The following is a 20,915-nucleotide window of genomic DNA, read 5'->3' on the forward strand; positions in this document are numbered from 1 at the left end:
TCGGCCAGCGCTTCCCAATTCTCTTTCGTTATTCTCCGCTCGCTACACTGCTCGTTTATTTTCATCTATAATATGTACCGCTTACGCATGCAAGCGCGTCGGGCCAAAGTTCCTCCATACCGGGAAACCTGTCGCTGCTCTTACGTGCGCTGACTTTTTTTCCCGCGATAGCAGCTGAATACCATAGCGAGTCGTTTAACCCAAACTTCCGGCAGTGGCTAGAAAGAACAAAATACACAAAACTTTGAATTCCATCTGGAGCTGATTAAATTCCGATGTTGGGGGAAATCGCTTTTAAGGCAGACAGACCTGGAGTTTTATGGCTGTCCACAAATGACTGACTCACTTTAGACGAACAAAAACTTGAGGCAATGGGGCAGAGAGCATAAAATATCGTGTTTGAACGTAATTTACAAAGTCATCGTTGACCTGTCCATCATAATCATCATGGTTTATATTATAAGAAACCGAGAGATTATTGTCGCCATTGTTTGCGGGCCACCGATCGGTCAATATAAGTTGATATTCCCAGTGGGATAAAGCGAAGGCGGAACAGTTCCTTAAAAGGTCCCTGAAAAGAAAAACAAAAGTGCTTTTTAACAGTGTGGTTGAGACACGCGTGTCAAAATAAATAAATACTAATTTTAAGCAAAAAAAAAAAAGAATTTCTAGAGCAATATTGACGGCGCAAGACGCGATTTAGTCCGTAGTCACCTTCTTTCCATTTGTTTTCTCTCTCGGCAATCAGTGTTGACAGATGGTCCCACCAAAAAAACGCCAAACGACTGGGTGGTATAGCCCAAATATAGCCAAAGCCATAAAAAAATATAGCCCAAAATAACCAAGACTGAAACAATGAATTTTAAACCTTATATTGACAATTTCTCACGCTCATACAATACATGTTACAATCTCTGTTTCAACCTTCAGATGCACCACCTTTTGTGTACGATATGTTCAACTTGTGGTTTTTTCAAGAAAAGCTTCGGAAGGATGAATATCCGTGCAAAACTGGCCCTTCCTTCGTGGATATTCAGAAGTACAAAACACACAAAGACAGCTTTATTGTGAAACCCGGGAGATAGGATCATATAACAAAAGAACAAAATACAGAAGCAGAACAGTCATAACACTGGGTGCTTAGAACCAGAACCCCAATATCTCAGGTCCTTACTAATATCCCCCCGTGTCTCTTTTCTTTGTGAAGAATATTAGCGTCACCCATTCATGTTCACGCTATTTCTGATTGTGTTGTCCTTTCTTGGGGTGAGCAACGACTGGAAGGTATATTCAATTGTTTAGCGGCGAAACTGCGGACTTCTCATTTTTACAAACCTGGGTGCCTAAGGATTCTCACAATGGGCACCAAAGCAGCATTTGGAGAGTTCAGTCTACGTCCGGGCAGAGCCATATGCGTCCGGGTTGAAGACGCGCTACCGGGCCTGTGGTAAGAGTGCAATCTGTTTGGTTGGCTCCACTGCGTAATGCGAAAACCCCAAAGTTTGTAGAAGTTTGAAGCCTTTCTCCTTCCTCTCCCTCCTCTCGACTAGCCAAAAGAGAAACTTTTTTGTTTCGAAACTGATTAAAAGTTCGAAAATTAACTAGCCGAACCTCAAAGTTCGGCGTCGAACCTGAGGTTCCACAGAAGTTCGCCGCATTCTTAGAAATAGCCCAAAATAGACACATAGCCAACTAGGAAATTTTGACGCCAACTAGAAAAAAATGTAGCCCAATATGGCTATATATAGCCCAATCTGGCAACACTCCTCCACGCGCCCGAATTGCCGACGGCAATTCGGGCGCGTGGAGGAGAGGTGAAGTCTTCGCCTTCACGGCTGAGATGGTCATTCCGGAATGGCCCGTGACGTCACAGACTTTGCGCGCAGAATTTCAAATAAATCTTTATTTGAAATTCTGCGCGCAAAGTCCGTGACGTCACGGGTCATTGCGGAATGACCATCTCGGTCTTTCGCTCTTTCCACATCAACGTGAAGGCGAAGCCGATCCACTTCTCCTCCAACGCCTCCACGCACCCGAGGTGCCGGGAGAGAAAACAAGTGGAAAGAAGGTGACTACCGACTAAATCGCGTCTCGCGCCGTCGATATTGCTCTAATTTTTTTTTTTTTTCGCATAAAATTAATTTTTTGACACGGGTATCAGACTGTTTAAAAAAAATATTTTTTTTTCTTTTCAGGGTTTTTTAAAGCGTTTGTTTAAATCAATCTGAACTGCAGCCTTGTCTAATCTCAGAATGAAATGCAGAAAATCATGTATTGCTTTCCGCTTCTCGAATAAAAATACCCAGATAAAAACGTTCGTAATGTTCTCATGTAAGGTCACTCTAATTATGGTACAAAATAGTGCGAAAGTTGAACTGCCGCACCAATATTTTTAACCGCTATATACATATCTTTTTTTTTTCATTGTTATCGAATGGAATTGTCTTGATCGTGAAATTATCAACTCAACCATGTTTTTTCAGTCCTAGACGAGAACGGTTAGATGTACTGTTATGAACGTTTTTTTGCTTCTTATTCTTCGAAGTGTATATTGTTCATACTTGATGTATAATGTGCATGTATTCGCTTCATGTCAACCCCTACAATAGTGTGACGTCTGGGCGATGTAGGTAGTTGAATGCATTTTAATGCAACATAATATTACAAATTAAAAAAAAAAGTATACTATAAAATACATGTTTTATATTTAAAATTTGTTCGTTATTCATAACAACCTGTTCTGTCACTAACCTTAGGAAACAAGCAAACTAAACTTCCAAATGAGGATACTAACTAAAATGAAACCTAGTTTTAAAGACAAGTTACCTGACCGTATATGACGCATAGAACTAAATACCATTTTTCTGTTCAACTATATTTGAACTCGACAAAATATTTCATACACTCGATATTGTTCATTGTATACATTAATGAAATAACCTATCGATATCAAAACTAAGAAACATTTCTTTTGTTTGTCAAGCTTTTACCGATAATTCATATTGTGGATGTATATACTACTCTTCACGTTCGGCTGGCAGTAGAAATGAACCAATACATTTATTACCAAAGTTAAACGGAATATTTATATTCATTACAGTTTGATATAACCGTTGAGAAAATCCATTTTGTTCGAACCTGCGCATGCTTTTCATTCCTGCTCAACGCATCTGCGAAGGTTCTTTTCCCTCGTCGTCAAGAACTGGTTACGAGGGCGTGTATTTGTATGGAAAAAGAAGCGAATCAACAAAATGCAATAATTAGAAAGAAAAAAAGAAAAACGCTCGCAACTCCCGCGGGTAAAAACAAAAGAAGAATAAAGAGCAAACGTCGAAACCTTGCTTCGACGGACGAATGCGGCGTCTTCAGACACAACGCGGCATGTATGTCAAGGACCAAATGATCTCTTTAAAAAAGGACCTTGACGTTTGTGTTGAGGGACGGCAGGCGATTAAAAATATCGGTTCGAGTACAGACTGATTGTTCCTGTTTTTGTTGCGTGCAACAGTGCAGGGTCTTAATTTTTTTTTTTTTTATGATATTCCTTTATTATAGTAACTGCCAGCTTAAGAAACGCAAATACTTCTCGATTCGCGATTCGTCCTTGGGTGTTTTCGTACCGGCTAATGTAGCCATTCCAACAGCGGGATAAACAGTTGCTCGAAACGGCCACGTCCGGCATTTGTTTTGATGCCAGAGGACCATAATTAAAACAGTAGTGAACTGTTCTTAGGCAGCTTTTGTGAAGTAGACAAGTTAGCACTTTCATATTTTGTGTATTTGAGTATGACGAGAGTGGAGCCATTGGGGAGCTGTGTAATGCAATGCTGCGGACGCATATCAGCCGGGTCAGGTGCGCACTTTGAATAAATAATGAGGGTCTGTTTAGAGCTAGACAATCCAGCTTCGTTTATTGAGCTCAATGATATACATACTCTTGGGCGGTGTTCCATTGACGCTAAAGTTTGCCCGCTCGCCTGTTATAACGAGTGTGCGTGCGCACAGATACGCGAAGAAGCATAAACCTGGCTCTGATAACCTTATACTTTGCATGGCCCTGTTGTGAAAGACGATAGTTCTCGGTCGTGCTAATGACCCGTTTTCTCTTCCCTCATTCCACCTTTCACGGGATAAAACAAAACAAAAAAAAAAAAGATCCCGATGAAGAGTACCAGTGCAATCAACCCTACGACGTAGAGATAATAAAGCGGATTCCATTGCACGCGACGCTGCTTCGGGAAGCGACGGCACGGTGCTGCACGCCCTTATCTATCCTTATTAAAGCTTCTACTTGGATCTGATCGGTACCTAAACTCGTCAAACCCAAGGTTGGAGTCGAAAGTTCGCGTAGCGCGCCGATGGGACGCCGGCGACAAAAGTGCGAAGTCATCGTCGGGATCGTCCAATCGGTGCGCTCCGTGAACTTCGGCCCCAACTTTGTGTTTGACGAGTTTAGGTCTTCTGGACAGCAGTTCGATGGCATGTCATACTAACTGTGGAATTCCTTATTCTTCTGGAAACGCCGCTCCCCTCTCCTCCCTGGAGGTTTCCCGAGGCAGGGGAGGAGGGAAGGGGAAATTCCCGAATCAACAACCCCCCCCCCCCCCTCCAAAAAAAAAAAAAAAAAAGCTTGGGAAGGCTTTTGTCCTTTCTACTCGTCTTGTAAATCACTGTAGGTTGCTTTGGTCTGACTTGAGGACAATAAAAAATGTTGAGCACTTTTTCTTTCGTTTGCCCAGATGTCAAGCACATCCGACAACGCGAACAGGTGCAATGTATATTTTGACACGGTTGAACGACGATGCGCTTTCGCACAGCTTGGTTCACCCCATCTGCTTGAGCAGAGGACTGACCCAGAGTGTCAATCTAGAAAAGGGAGGGGGGGGGGGGGGGTGTAAATTTTTAAAAGCGGCTCCCGGTGGTGTATACCATAGGTTTGTGTCCCTTCTGCAGGAAATTCTGCGGGTGTTGCCACAGCCGGGTGTTTTAGGGGGTGTCGGGGGAGGCATAAATGACTGGATGTAACGACGTAAAGAAACGAGAATGAAACATAAACGCGACGCCCGGTTTATGTTTTTGTCTACTGGAAACGAACGTGCTGCTCGCTATTTGCGATCGTAAATTAGAGAGAGGAATCGTTTTCTCGCTTCAGTCTTATACTTTTTAAGTGGGAACCTTCGATAGAACACATATATTGGGGGCAGACACGTAACCAGGATTTTGTTTCAGGGGGGGCACAGTCATGACAAATTGCTGTATGAAAGGGAGGGGGGGGGGGGGAGGAGGACCCAGGCAAAATGGAAGATTTCGGGGGGGGGGGGGGGGGGGGCACCATGGGCCGCCCCCCTGGCTACGTGCCTGATTGGGGGCCCAATTCATTTGAACTCCGATCCTCGGCATCGTTAACCCAACCCTGCCCTCGAGTCCCCAACAAAAGCCTCCCTACTATACACAATCCTTACGGCGCCTACCTTCCTGCAAAGTGAAAGTCGACGTCACGCCGTTTGGAGACGCCGCTTGTAAACGGGCTGCCAGGAAGGGACGGTTCCGAAACACATATGAACGCAAGAGACCCTACCTACCTTACAATCCTCTCACTCCTGAGCTGATAATGCCATGGGAGCTGCGGGCACGCCGGACCAATCAACCGCCTGCCTTTTGTCACGTGATTGGCCCGCTCTCTGCGCGCCTGTATGCTCGGGAGCGTGATCACGTGGCGAAAGACCGACGTACGACCAGTCCGACGAGCACGTAGCTTCCGCCGGACGGTCAGCTTAGGGGCCAAAAAAGAGACCATGCAGGGACGGTTGCTGCCGCAGAATTCCGGGTGCCCAAGCGTGAAGCTCGCGTGTGCGCCTCAAGTTGCGTCCCAAAACTGGCTTCAACGGCGTGATTTATGGTGTTCCTGTCGGCGGCGGCAGCACTGGCCCACATTGCGCCCCGCCACACTCGTGGTGGCGGTGTGGAAAGCTGGGTCGGCCCAAGAATCACTCCGACTCGTTGCATATGAAAGTGGGGAGATTAGTGCAACGTACGGCCTTCGGTTCTGTATCGCCTGGCACGCGATTCCATCGTTGACTGACGGTTAAGGGTTGGGCTCTTTCTCCCCGAATTGAGGGACTGCTGGAGGCACGCACCGCCCGGGCTATGCCAAAGAGGGCTGTAACACCGTTTCAGCGTAACTTGGCATAGAGTGAAAGTTATGGCCTTTTCGAGCCAGTGAAAGCGGTGCGGCAAAGCACGATACAACTTTCTGATTGGCTAATTGGCGCCACATACCTTTCATCGTTTGCCAGGTTATGCTGACATGGAAGGATATCATGGAAGACGAAAGCGCAAATGAAACGTAAACAATATAGAAAAGCTAGGGAATACCAAGCGTGTGCCTCTTCGAAACCAGAAAACGTGCGGTGTATGGGTAGAAAATGAGGGAGGAACGACAGTCGACATGGCAAACTTTCATCATTAAACCGATGTTACTGGATTCAGGCTTTTCATAACGTCGAAGTATGATATAATTACAAATAGGCTCTGTAAATGAATCATCTGTGGGAAGCATTGCCAGTCTTCGTCAATTTGTGTGCCAGAAAATCGAAATGAGCTCGTTTGACGCCCGTTTTTTTTTTTTTTTTTTTTTTTTCAATTTCTTCCGATCAAAAAAATACAACGCTTGAATCTGGTCACCTCCTATTCGAGAGAAGCGTAACTCCCGAAAATGTCAAAACGTGCCATGACCGGAGTGGGTTCAAAATGTTGGCTAAGCTTTTCGAAATATACGAATTAGCCGTAAGCACTCCTATAATATTCTCATACCTGTGGGCTACAGGAATTTCCTTGAAGGGACGTTTCAAGGGATCACTTCACGCCGGCAACATTTTGAGGCCCATAATATCTCTTCATCGAATTTGTGAGTTAGAGTATGAGGAATCGACATCCTCTGGAATATTTATGCAAAGACTGTGCTGCACGTTGTAATTTATTTTTCTTTCCTTCATATTTGAGCCTAAAATAGTTTCGAAAATATTTTAAATTATTTTTTCGTACAGTCGCTTACATCTCTCGTTGGGTTTTTGGAGAAAGAAATATCTACCTGGAACACCGCGGGACCATGCGTGCGCTATGCACCACATGTGTACGATCTCCTGGCAGACACCTCGAAAATTAGTCTCTGAATTTATTTGTAAATAAATAAACTTATTGGTGTAGGTAGTACTATTTGTTCTTTTATATTCTGTCTGATTTTCCCAGCACCTAAAAAGCGCCTTCTCAAAAAAACAAAAAAATGAGCGCTTAAATAATTTGTTTTCCCTTCCGTTATGTGCTAAGCAACAAGTGCCACTAAATCATTTGCATTGAGTTTCAGTTTTTTTTTTCATCCTTCTCGTGTAGTTATTTGCATTTCTCATCTGTTTTTGCACAGTTTATACTTGTTCGCATGTTGTTTTTTTGTTTTTGTTTTTTTTCTTACGTATATGCCACATTAATTGTATGTACTGGCTGTGCCCCTTCCATAGGCCCACCAGCTGTTTGAGGCACCGCACGCGTCAAATAAATTGAAATTAAAATAAAGCGCGACCTGCTATAAACTCTTCGTACAATTACATTTCTTGGTGCATTTTTTTTCCCGCTTTTACCAGCATGTTTTTTTTTTTTGTTTTTTTTCCCGTTTCTTTATCCTTGAAACCTGAGTTATACGCTTTCAATACGTTTCGAAGCAATCATGGGAAGCACAAGATGGTTTCACTGCCGAAGCGCCGGAAGCAGCTACTTCAACTGTAAACACACTACACAGGTTTCATGTCGCAGTTCCGTGGGTTGCTTTCGTGCGACACTACCATTACAAACACATAATACAATTTAAAAAAAAGAAAGACGTCAACTTTGAAGTTACGGAAAGGAGCCGGTGACGCCCCAAAACGCGTGGGCAGATCAACTCGTTTTCATAAGGCGAACTCTGAAGGTCAATGACGCAGCGAAACAAGCAGGTACTACCAAGTAGAAAGGCAAGGTCGCCACTGCCAAGCCTGAACACGAAAAAAATACAAATAATGCACGTGCAAATTAAAAAAAAAAAAGAAAAAAAAAAAGAAATTACAACAAAAGAAAAACAGAGAGGAAAAGGGCGTCAGCTCAGTAGAAGCTTCAGCGCTGACGCGACAGCCGGCGTCACCACAGTAAAAACAAAAAAACACGCATAAAATGTACGACGAGAGCAAGGAGGAGAGAGAAATCAGACTGGGAGAGGAGGCAAAAGCAAAGGGTAGAGACACGCGCCGCCACCGCCGCCGCCGCGTGTGTGTTGCAACAAGCTCACGTTGCCGGTCGGCTCGGTGAGTGTACGGAGTTCTGTCCTTCTGTCAGCTCTACGACACTACGGATCTCGCAGAGTACGGTTCAGCCCCTCGTGAAATGCGCGATGGCTGGCTTCGACGATGTCGGGATCGGAGACTTTGTACTCCTCGAAAACATCACCACCGACGCCTTCATGGATAACCTGAAACTCAGGTGAGCTCTCCGAACGACTTTTCTTTTCGCGCGCGAAAGAAAAACTTCCCGGTCCATTTAGTAGTTCGTAGTACGCCAGCCGGTCCAGAGAGCTGTCGTGCTCTCCTTTTTCTTTCATTGTTGGTATATATTTTTTTTTTGTCCTTTCCCTCGCACAACTCGACTGCGCCTGTTTCCGCGGTTTCAAAAGTGCGGTAACGGTCCTCGCTTTTTTTGTGATGGGACGGTCCGCCGTTATGTAGGCCGGTTCCGGGTGGCTCTTTTGTGGCCGGGGGTATCGGATTCCACCGATGGGAGAACGTTGGGACAGTTGGGATGCTTTCCCCACGTCACCGACATCGAGATGGTACCGATAGTACGGGTGTACGGGTAGTGCTTCGACGTCTACCGGTGCGAGGAAACCGCGCCCCGACGTATGACTCAACGGGGTGCTTCGCAACGTCTATATTTACGCTGTGACTAGATCGCTCCGACCATACTACTGGGACCGGTGATTCTAAAGTTCTGTAGCCTGACGATTTTCGTTTTTCAGTTCAGCTCCTAGCAGTTTTAGCTACTCGTCCCGCGCGCGCGTCTGGCTACGTTTTCAAACTTTTAGAAGATAACCGGCGAATTAAGTTTACTAAGTAACCAATGTCGTAATCAAGTCTTTCCTATCTTTTCTACAAACTTAGCCACCACTTTATACAATTATGACACACCCTGTCTCTTCCACTTTTGTCTGTTTCAAAGTTTTTTTTTTCATAACCGGCGTGTCTGAAATCTACGAGAATATCAACGTCGGACCACAGATGCTGAGGAAGCGGTTCAAGGCAAGCTGAACCACGTAAACAACGTCGATGTGGGGCTGGAATGTTCATTATGAAGGCAACGAAGGAGAAACATATGAAATTAGTTGAATTAAGTACTGTTAATTCAGCACGCCGACTTGGCGAAAGTGACGCGATGGCAACGCGTTTAATCGGACCGGCCTGTCGCTCACGCAAATGAAAAGAACCTTGCCTCACGTTTACGTGTTTTTCTTTTTGTTTTGTTTTCAAATCGTGCTCCACGGTTCGCGCGCGCGCGCCACCGGCGAGCTTTGCGTGTCGGGTTAATGGGCTCGTTGAAGTAAGAAAGAAATTGACAAGCATAAACATCCGCCATATCTGGGTCATTCGGGGGCCGCAGGACACTTCCACGCTCTCGAATCGGTCTGATCGAATCTCTCCACTAACCCTTTTGTTTCGTTGCGTTGCGCTTGCTCTTTGTGCTCCAGTTGGACTTGTCAGTTTGGCTCGAGCGATATGGCACGCAGTGAACGGATGGGACGGTTTTCGCTTGAATCAGCTCTGACGTGACCGACTAACGTCAGACTACTCCACGATTGACAGCTTTCTGACGTTATCGCGGCTTTGTTTTTATCTTCAGCTTTAGCTGCAAAAGGTTTCTTTATTTTTTAGTTATCTGCTATTAATAAGAAACTCAGGACAATATCGAAGATTCATGATAATTAGTTCCCCAATGCATGCCGTGTTTGTCTCAATTATATTGTCAATGTGAGCATAATTGTAAGAGGCTTGCACCTTTATTTTGTTTGTAGAATTTACCATTTTATTGAATTCTTGATGACATTTGGCAGAAATCCAGTAAACAATCATTTTTGGGCTCCCCCCCCCCCCCCCAAAAAAAAAAAAAAAAATTACGAGTTTTTATTACCAGAAATTATGATAGCAGGGCTTCTCTGGCACATATCTGTATTTCCTGTGTGCTGAACCGTACCTGACACAATTTCATGCACCTGTATCCTCTTGAATGAAATCATTAATCAAACTCGTGCAGCAGTTTTTGTTTGCCAGCACCTCATAAAGCATCGCCCACAACAGCAGTATACCGATGCTAGGGGAACGCAATTTATTCAGTGGGAATGCAAGTCTTTTTTGTTTTTTTGTTTTACTGTATACCCTCAGCTTTAGAGATATTGGAATATATTTATGACGATCTATCATTAATTAGGACCTCCTGGCCTAGGTATGATTTTTGACAGAATTTGGCATGCTCAGTGGGTATTTTTTTTTGAGCAGATATTTGTTTCCCTGCCATTGATTATTGGGCACATTTTCGACATATTTTTAATAACTGCAAACATTATCAGGGGTGGAACGGCTGCGCCATTTGCGCCATTTTGCGCCAGACGCATTTGTCTGCGCCATCCTGCGCCATGTTGCAGAAACTGCGTCACAGCCAATACCTCGCGCCATTATGCACCGAATCGCAAAACGTGCGCCAAACAATTGTATTCTGTCTTGGTTTCGGTTTCTATTGACTCGATTGGCAACAATGAGCGCGTTTAGCTTTGTCGGCCTTGCAATCCTTTGTTCTGTTTATTCTCTCTGTGTATTTCGAGTCGGAAGCGCGCGAAAGAACTCTGGGTCGGATTCTAAGCGCTACCCCACCTGCGACTGGATTGTTATTCTTCAACCATCAGCGGTTAAGCAAGTCGGCCGAGGTCAGGTCCAGTCGATAAGCGTCAGATTGCCTGAGGCTCTTCGTCCCGGGATCCGGACGTCAGCCAGTTGAAAACAAATGAGCAAACGATTCCTTTTAGTACTTCATCGTTAGAAGTTAAAAATGCATTCGTGCAAGATAAATCTTGATTTGATAGAACTGAAACGCGGTCCGATCCGAAACCTTGCCGGCCAGCAGCTTTAACTCGAGAGGTACATCTGCTCGGCGTACTTTAACAATGCTCCTGCTTATCGCTTCAAATACGATAACTCCATTACTCGTAGTCTGCTGCTTCGATATTCAGTTGCACAATAGGATCAACTCGAAATCTCTTGCCCTAATCCTCCGTGCAACTGCACGTCCGTTGCCTACGCACGACACGTGGTTCGCACATATAACAACTATGTCGAGCACGTGGGGGTTGTGGGATAAGCAGAGCTGGTTTGCATTTTGAGCAGCGAAAAGCCACTCAGAAAATATCAAGGACACTATCTTCAGAAACATATGGTACTTGCTTTTTGGTTCTCATTAAGGCTCACAAAGTTTCAAGTTTTCGCATCTGTTACACTGTTATCTCGTCTACCTAGGTCCCTAACCACTTATGCTCATCTGTGCTGCAAAGCACCATTGAAATTGCTCCTGTGCTTATCTAAGACACAAGCTGAAGTGCAAGGAAAATTGATCTGAGCTGCTCCTAGCCTGCTCCAAAATGTAGTTTTAGCTGCTCCCAACCTGCTCCAAAACAGCTGTTCCAGCTGCTCCCGTGGCTGCTCCCAATTAAATTTCATGCGTTCCACCCCTGATTATGTAGAGAACCAAACCATAGTGTACAAATGCCAGGTAAGTTATTGGATGACACAGGCCTTTCGCTTTTGTAAACTTAGGAATTGGCTAAGGTGCGTCTTAATTCCACATACCAGTATTTTACTCCACCCTACAATGGGAAATTTGTGACACTTCACTAGGAGCAAAACCTTAATTAACACAGTACTTGAAGTGAAAACCTCTGTTTCTGAACAAGTCAAAACCCATTCTATACTAGCGAAGCTTTCGTTGTAAAGCATAAAACTGTTCTCGTCTGCTCGAGCTGGACACTTCCCCAAATTTTCTTGTCATTTCGTGCGTCGGGATGGGTACTCAATCAGTATTTACTGTTATTTGTTTCGAGGCTATCATGCTCTGCAAGGCGTCAATTGGTACTTTGCGGCTTTCAATAGGAGATTAGTTGTTTTTAGATCATTCCACCAGCTTCTGTCACCCTTGTGCCTCAGTGCAAGATTCCATTCAACTATGAAGACCAATGTGGGCTAGTCACTTTTAATACAGTTGTCTGTTCCTTTTCACTAATCACTTCTGTTCCATGGACACCAGAAGTCCTGCTCTCATTTTGATTTCTATCGAAACTCGTGTGCTTGCTACCAAAGGTGGCTTTTAGAAACCCTTGAATCGCCGCCTAGAGACCTACAACCTGAAGAAAAATCATTGCGAGGAGGTACAAAATTGAACTCGGTAGTCGCAACTGGTACTACAGTTATTCTCACGGGCTTGATCCAAGGAGGCAGAGACAACAAGCAATGCCACTTTCATTGTAAAGTCTCGCTATATAAGCAATAGGAAAGCTACGCAATGTAAATGCTGAAAGCCACTTGTGAGGATGTGAAAATAGACACTGCAAGAGTTGATTTGAAGCTTGCATGGAACAATTATTTGGGAAGAATAGGAGTTCCTGTCATTGCTGTGGAATAGAATAACATTTTATGCGCTGCTGCGTTTCAAATGACAAAAACTTTCGGGGTATCTGTATTTTTTTTCTTAGAAAGTGTTGGTAGGTAAGAAACAATGAACAATATTGAAATTTGTGAGCTCTTATGCTATCGACTAAAGGTGGTAAATGAGTGTGTCAATTCGGTGTTCAAATTGGTTTCAAACCTTGTTCATCTTCCAATAAGTCACCATACATAAGGTCTGACACACTTGCCACTCTTGGTGGGATTATCTTTGGTTGAATAACATAGATGTGGAATTGTGTCATAACAATTATGGAATCGGAAAAAGTAGTTATATTATGCACTCTTCATCTTGTTTCTGTATTCAATCAGGAAAAAAACAATATATGGTGTTTCAGACTTTAAGGTCTCGTGTTTGATTAACCATTAAGGAAAAAGCTGACCTGTGGATTCTTGCAAAGTTTTCTTTACTCGTTATTAGCACAAAGAAAATGCATTTTTGTGCATAGTTCATACGGGGTGTGAAGTAGGTTTCTCAAGATTTGGTTGTAAGAGAAACAACTATGCTTTTGACATTTAAAACATTTAAGTTCTGGTAAACTAACAATTAACGTATCTTACAAGGGGACAACCTAAGCCAACTCAATCTTACAAAAAGGAACAACTTTTTTTAGCTTATTTTAATTGTACTTACAAGTGTTTTAATCCACCATACAATGGGAAGTTAGGAACACTTTACAAGGAGCCCAATCTTTTTTAATACAGTACTTGAGGTGAAACCCTCGGTTTTCATACAAGTCAAAACCCATTTTATACGAGAGCTTTCTTTATAAAACCTAAAACTGTTCTTGCCTGCTCGAGGCAACTGTAAAATGCTGTTAAGAAATAGCAACATCCATCCATCGTACAATGCAATTGACAGAGTTCTAAAGATCCAGGATAAAATAAAATTAAGCAATATTGCCATGCTCAACAACTCAGTCTCGAAATTTCTGCAGTGTTAATGACTTCATCTACGATAACATTTTTCACATGGCATTTATGAGTGTTCCAAATCAACCACTATGCTTAGCAATGAGACCAAAGGCATCTGACTCACCGCCTCTATGCCATCCGGCCATTCAGAAAATCGGCATGTGTGGCAACCAGGTGGAACGGAAAGTGGGTTGTCACGCCGGCTAATGAGCTTGAGAGCCCACAGGCACTGGGGCAAGGGCGCCGCGTATCAAGGGCATCTTAGCACGCTCTCTAACGAAGCGACTTTGTGCAATCATGTGTGCCGAAGCTGTTTTTTTGCATCCTAGTCTGGGTTCAAGTCTTGTCTGGCACATTCATTCCAAATTTAGAATGAATGTCAAGCAGTTTGAGTGTGTTCTATTGTCGTCACACTACGATGAGATGCTTGCTAATTCTTCAAGCTCCTTTCTGTTCACCGTTCGGTAATAAACACCATTGTTTATGTATGATATCTAGAAAAGTAGTTTGTCCCTTTTGCTTTGTGCGGTCATGTGCTGACACTCTTTGTTGGCATAAGTCTTTTCCGACGCATTTATTCTATGTTAGTTTAGAGCTTAGTTGAATGCCAGGAAGTTCAAGTGTGTTTTATAGTCGTCTCTCTATGGTTTTCATTCTTCAAGTTCCTTTCTCTTCACTCTTTGGCTGTATGCACCATTGTTTATGTGCAGTGCTGAGAAAAGTAGTTTCTCTCTTTGTTCAATTACGTATGCCGACAGTGTTTGTTTGCATCCAAGTCTGGATTCAAGTTTTATTTGGAACATTCATTCTGCATTAGTTTAGGGTGTAGTAGTTGAATGCCATGAAGTTCAAGCATGTTCTATTGTCGCCTTTCTACGGTGAGATATTATCAAGCACCTTTCAGTTCATTCTTTCGCTTTACCTGCCGTTGTTGGTGCGGTACTGAGAAGAGCTGTTGTAGTTTCTTTCCGAGCACTCTGTGGCCTTGAATATTCGATTAGCTCAGTACTATTAATGCTTGCTTTGCTTGAGTTTGGGCACTTGTAGACTGATATTTGAAGCATGTTACCTGTAGCACTAATTGTGTATGTGTCTGCAGATACTTGTATTTCATGAATGCTTTGGGTGCAGCAATTCAAGGCTGGTAGTGAGTTCTGCCGTAAAACACAGGAAGAGTGCCCAACCCACTTTCCCTGAAAACTGGGTTAATGTAGACATAGGTGCTTGTCTGATCAAATCGGATGCTTAACGTATAATTTGCAAAATTCCAAAGTTTGAAAAATTTTACAGTGGGTGCTTGAATGAAGTGGGTGCTTTCACTGTATTTTATGGTAATTGCAGAGTTTTTCTGCAACTCTACAATCATCCTCAGTCTTTGATGAAAAGTCTCAAAGCTATGGTTCTGAAGAAGTTACTGCATGGGGTGTTTTCTATTCATCTTGTATTTAAGTTGCCCAAGCCTCCACAAATTAAATTTTTTTTTGAAGATCAAGGAGCTTGTAACTAAAAATTTCTGTCGCAGATTATGTGGAGCACAAGTTCGTCTGCTTCTTTTGCATGGTTTGTGGCAACATCAGAAGGCCGAGCTCTGATTGGCTTTGATTGAAGGATGGTGGGTAGACCTCAAGGCAGCTTGCTTTCAGGTCTACCCACTATCCTTCAATCAGAGCCCGATGTTCTGATGTCACCACCAAAGATGACAAACTTGCACTTCGCATTAGGATGTATTCAGCTACTAGTAGGCTGCTTCACTGTTCTGGATAAATGGGTGCGGAAACATTTATATGTTTTTGGTGGAGTGTAGTTCATGATCAACTGCAGTGAGCAAAAAGGATGTATTACTTAACATGGCCTATTTCTTCCTGACTATGACTATGTGTCTTTCTCCAGACATTCAGTACTATTTGAAAACTAAACACCAATTAGCCAGTTTGACAAGAATGTATTACTTAATGTGGTAGTATTTACGTGATTGCACCGGTCACACTGGGTAACAAGCAACACTACGTGTAGAACGTTTTGAGATCCCCTGGGCGCTGTGTCCCCTTCTTCGTCTTTCCCCCTACTCGCCCCGTTTATTCGGACTTACAAAACAATATTATTGCATCTCTTCTTCCCACGCAAAAGTCATTTGGTGAATCTTTTTGGTTTTCTTATGGTCCGTCCGGTCCGGGTCTTTGGGATGTTTTCTTCTGTAGGAGCAACACTGAATTCTGATGTGCTTGCTTCAGGATGTGTTTGGTTGCTGGTGGTCACCCGTGGTTTTGGAACCAGGTGATGTGTATTCCGGTGGAGATATCCTTACCTCGTCCTCATAGTGTAGGATCGAGGTTCTGGTCTCTTGCCCGTAATTGTTCCAGTTGCTTTGCTGTCTCTTACCCATACCTTGCTGCCAATATCTAACTCCTGTTTTCGGTACACTCCGTGTCTCTTGTTGTAGTTTTCCGCTTGCTTATTTTTTTCTTCTCGATCCTTCTTGCGGAACTCCTCATGGTTGGGCAATCTTGGCAAGAGTGTAGAAGCCAATACTGGCAGTGTGGTTCGCAACTGCCTTCCCATCAGAAGCTGTGCCGGACTGTATCCAGAAGGTCCTGGTGTTGTTCTGTAGACCAGTAATCCAAGCTCGGGGTCTTCAGACTTCTTGATGATGTCTTTGGCTATCTTGACCATTCTTTCAGCTTCCCCGTTACTTTGCGGATAACGTGGACTGCTTGTAAAATGCTCGATCTTGTAGTCCTTACAGAAGCCTTCGAATGGCTTGGAGCTGAATTGTGGACCGTTGTCTGACCGCAGAACCTCAGGTATTCCGTGACGTGAAAATAGTGCCTTGAGATGTGATATGACTGTTTCTGAAGTGGTTTGTCTCAGTCTGGTTATTTCCACGTACCTCAAGTAGTAGTCTACGACAAGCAGGTATTGGGCTCTTTTTCAACTCGAACAAATCTGTCCCAACTCGTTGCCATGGTCTCTCTGGTAGTTCAGACGCGATCATCGGTTGTGTTTTTGGTGCTCGCTCATGTGCGCAGCTGAGACAGTTTGTGACAACATCAGCCATCTGCGGTTAGTCCTGGCCACCAAACTGACATCTTGGCTTGTTGCCGGCATCTCGAGATACCTTGGTGGCCATCGTGCAGTCGGTGCAAGACTTGCTTCCTCATTTGACTTGGCATCACAAGGCGGTTGCCTCTCACGAGTATGTTTTCTTGTACCGTGAGGTTGTGTCTTTCTTGGAAATATGGGGTGGTCTCGATTGGCACTTGCTGCTTGCTAGTTGGCCATCCTTTTTCGCAGTACTCCCTCCCTTTAGTACAGACTGGGTCATCCTCTTGCATCTTCTTTACCTCGACCAGGTACTCCCGGAATGCAGGGACTGACTGAAGAACGACTTGCACAAAAGCCTCGGTTTCTTCTTCCATATTGTCTGGAGGTTCAATAGGTGACCTTGACAGGGCATTGGCTGTCCAGAGTTCTTTTCCAGGCACGTGTGAGATTGTGTAGCAGAATCTCATCAGCCGCAGTTTGAATCACTGAACTCTGGCTGGAATCGCATCCAGTTCTTTGGACCCAAGAAGAGGTACGAGTGGATGATGACCCAAGAAGAGGTACGAGTGGATGTGAAACTGTGTTCCTAGCAGGAGCTTCTCAAATCATTCACATGCCCATGTCACGGCATGCGCTTCTTTCTCGATCTGAGTGTATTTTGTTTCTGTGGTACTCAGTCCTTTCGAAGCGAAGGCTACTGGTTGAATGTCTCCGTGCTTGTCTTTTTGTAGTAGCACTGCCCCCAAACCGTAAGACGAAGCATCTGCTGAAACAATAAGTTCTTGTTGCGGATCATACAGTGTTAGGGCTGTTGTCTCCTGGATGTCCTTCTTCACTGCATTGAATGCTGTTTTCTGTGCAGTGTCCCACGTCCACTCGTTTGCCTTCTTGAGAAGGTCACGCAGAGGCTTCAATTTTTCGGAAAGATGGGGGATGAAGCGTCCCACTTGGTTTGCCATTCCGATGAATTGTCTCACCTCGGTCACTGTCGTTGGCGCTGGCATATTGGAGAGATGGCTGTGACCTTTTGTGGGGTCTGGCTTGATCCTTTCCTGGCTGACGATGTGTCCCAAGAACTTTATGGGCTTTTGCTTGAACTCGCATTTGTCGTTGAGTGGGACACCTGCTGCTTTCAACCTCTTAAGGACTTCCTCTAGCCTCTCATTATGCTCTTCCTTGTTCGTACCAGTGATTAGGATGTCGTCCATATGGCATAGGACTCCTGGGATTCCTTCCAGGATCTCGTTCATCTTTCGTTGAAAATACTCCGGGGCAGAAGAAATTCCAAACGGCAGTCTTTGAAAACAAAATCTACCAATGGGAGTGATAAAGGTGGTCATAGTTTGTGACTCTTCTGTGAACCGAATTCGCCAAAATCCGGACTTGGCGTCTAGTTTTGTGTACAGTGATGTGCGTGACAACCGTTCCAGTGCTTCTTCGACAGAGGGCAAGACTAGCTTTTCGCGCTCTATGTTCTTGTTCAGGTCCGTCAAATCCACGCAGATCCATACTTCTCAGTTCGGCTTGGCCACCACAAGCACCACAACCATTGCAGAACACCATGGCGTAGGCTCTTCAACTTTTCTCATGATTCAATCTTTCTGCATGCTTGCCAGCTGCTCTTGTACTTTCGTCATCAGTGCCAGGGGTACACGCCGTGATATGTGGACGGAGACTGGCGTGTGGCGTCTTTCGAAAGTTTGATTTTGTACTCTGCCATTTCTCCGAGACCTTAAAACAACTCAGGGTATTGTTTGTGGTACCTCTTGGCTGTTTGGTCCGAGACTGTGCACAGAAGATGGATCAGCTCCAATTCGCTGCTGGCTTTTCTTCCCAAAAGAGACTCTTCCAGGCCGTTCACTATGTAGATCACGTGCTGTATAGACTTATTGTTATGTTGTATTGTCGCTTGAAACTTGCCCAACACTTCGAGTTGTTGCCTGTTTGCACTGTAGAGCTTGGCAACTGTCTCCTCAAGGGTCACCTTGCTTGGGACAGTGTTTGGAGGCATGGCACTGACGTCTGCACCAGTCTATCTTGAACGTAGCAGTCGTTCTGTTGACTCGCAGTTTGACTTTCCACGCACTTCCTTCAGCTGCGTGGATGCTTCTGATCATCCAGCTTAACGCTTCATTTGGGTCCTGTAGCGTCACCTCTTTTAGGGTGCTCTTGCCCTCATTCCTAAGCTTCTTAAAGCAAACTTGTTGCCAGTGACCTTTTTTTCCGCAGTTGCGACAGGTTGATCCCACTGCAGGGCACTTGGACTTTTCGTGTGCACTGTTGCCACATCTTCCACACGTCTGTGTTCTAGCCGCATGATTTTCAGCGTTTTTCGGCGTGCATTCTCGCCGCTTTGCGCCTTTCTCTTTTGCTGACATTCTTTTGTGGAGGGCATCTAGCGTCGTGTCTTCTGCTTGGGATTCGCCTCTGACGACAGCCTGCTGTCGATGCACGGCTTCTTTCTGTCGAGCTCGTGTGCACGCAGCTACCAGTGTCAGATTTGGGTCGCTTTGAAGTTTTTCTGAGAGCGAAGAATCTTGCAATCCAATGACAAACGATCGCGGATGAGTTCTTCTTTCAACGCACCGTAGCCGCAATGTGTTACTAGGTGTTGCAGACTAGTCATGAAGCTCTCAACAGATTCACCCGGCACTTGTTTCTTCAGGTGGAACTTGGCCCATTCATAGTTAACGTTTCTTTTGCCGACGAGGTGGCTTTCGAAGAGTTGGGCAACTGCTTCGAACTGTCCCTGTTCGGTGTCGGTTAAAGCCGAGGTGGACAAAATGTCTTCCGCGTCCTCACCGAGAAAGTAGATTAATGCATCTACTTGCAATCCTTCGTCTTCTTTATCAAGTTTCGAAGCTTTACGGTACCTGTTAAATCAGGTGATCCACCTTGGCCATTCTTCTGGGCGCTTGAAATCAAAGACTGGTGGCGCCGTGAAACCCGTTGCTAGCAGTGTTGTTGGGGCCGTTACGTTCTCCGAGTTCGTGAGGCTTTCATTTTTGGAGCACTTCTGACACCATGTGGTAGTATTTACGTGATTGTACCGGTCGTACCGGGTAACAAGCAATACTACGTGTAGAACGTTTTGAGATCCCCTGGGCGCTGTGTCCCCTTCATCTGTCCCCCTACTCGCCCCGTTTATTCGGACTTACAAAACAATATTATTACACTTAACATGGCCTATTTCTTTCTGATTATGACTATGTGCCTCTGTCCAGACATTCAGCACTATGTAAAAACTAAACACCAACTAACCCATTCGGCATTGCTTTTTCTAGCGCATAAACATGTTGTCCTAAATCTGTATTTCCTTAGGTACAATGGAGGCAAAGTCTACACCTACATTGGAGAAGTGTGTGTCTCCGTCAACCCCTACCGTACCCTCAACATCTATGGGCCGGAGCAGGTCAATGACTACAGGGGCCGTGAAATCTTCGAGCGGCCGCCGCACGTTTTCGCCATCGCTGATGCGGCCTACAAGGAGATGAAGCGCAAGTCTATGGATACCTGCATCGTCATCTCAGGTGAAGACACCACCCAGTTTTGTGCCGCAAAAGGTTTTCAGCACTTCTAAGAATTTGCTTAGGTAGAGGAGTTGACTACTTACTAATTAAAACCCTTATGTTGGAGTGTCGACACTGGTTCCAACTGGAACACCCCTTAAAGCACTCCATACCCTATCACTCCTTTCATAATTTCCTTAAATATGTCTTCATGCAAATATTCAGTGATTGTAGAGGCTAAAGGGTTGTTGAATCCTCTCTTGATTCAAACTGTGTTTGGGGGTCTTGTCTTTAATGTATCATTTGAAGGTGTAAGCTTCAAATAAAACATTAAATAGAATACTTGTGATGTCATCATTTGATTGTTGGGAATAGTGTAGAATACAATTTGGTTGTTTGACTGAGGAGCCTGCTCACAACCTCAATACAAAGATCAAAATTTCACAAAAGTGGAGTTGCACACAAGTTCTAGCCTGCAGAAATCTTTGGGTTGAACCAGGGTGTCTGGCGACTAGGAAAACCGGGAATTGTGAGGGAAATTTTAATTACTGGGAAACATCAGGGAATTGTCAGGGATATTGTCAAAAAGTGAGCCCAGTCAGGGAAAATGAGCCGGAAATGCCATTGAGTGCCCTGAGTAAAGAGTTGAGGACTTGGGGGCAGGAAAATA

General features: G+C 44.4%; 1 protein-coding gene across 1 annotated transcript in view; it reads left to right on the forward strand.

The window, feature by feature from the left end:
* Positions 1–8,228: 8,228 nt before the first annotated feature.
* The window catches only part of LOC8052793 (unconventional myosin-Id), a 56,489-nt gene continuing 43,802 nt past the window's right edge, over positions 8,229–20,915 (forward strand). Inside the window, exons 1-2 of the mRNA XM_029972388.3 lie at positions 8,229–8,505; positions 20,058–20,266. Coding sequence (XP_029828248.1) covers positions 8,417–8,505; positions 20,058–20,266 — 298 coding nt within the window. The 5' untranslated portion in view covers positions 8,229–8,416. The remainder of the gene's footprint in view (positions 8,506–20,057; positions 20,267–20,915) is intronic.

Source organism: Ixodes scapularis, unplaced genomic scaffold (genome assembly GCF_016920785.2).
Source record: "Ixodes scapularis isolate PalLabHiFi unplaced genomic scaffold, ASM1692078v2 PGA_scaffold5__190_contigs__length_132052651, whole genome shotgun sequence".
Lineage (NCBI taxonomy): Eukaryota > Metazoa > Arthropoda > Arachnida > Ixodida > Ixodidae > Ixodes > Ixodes scapularis.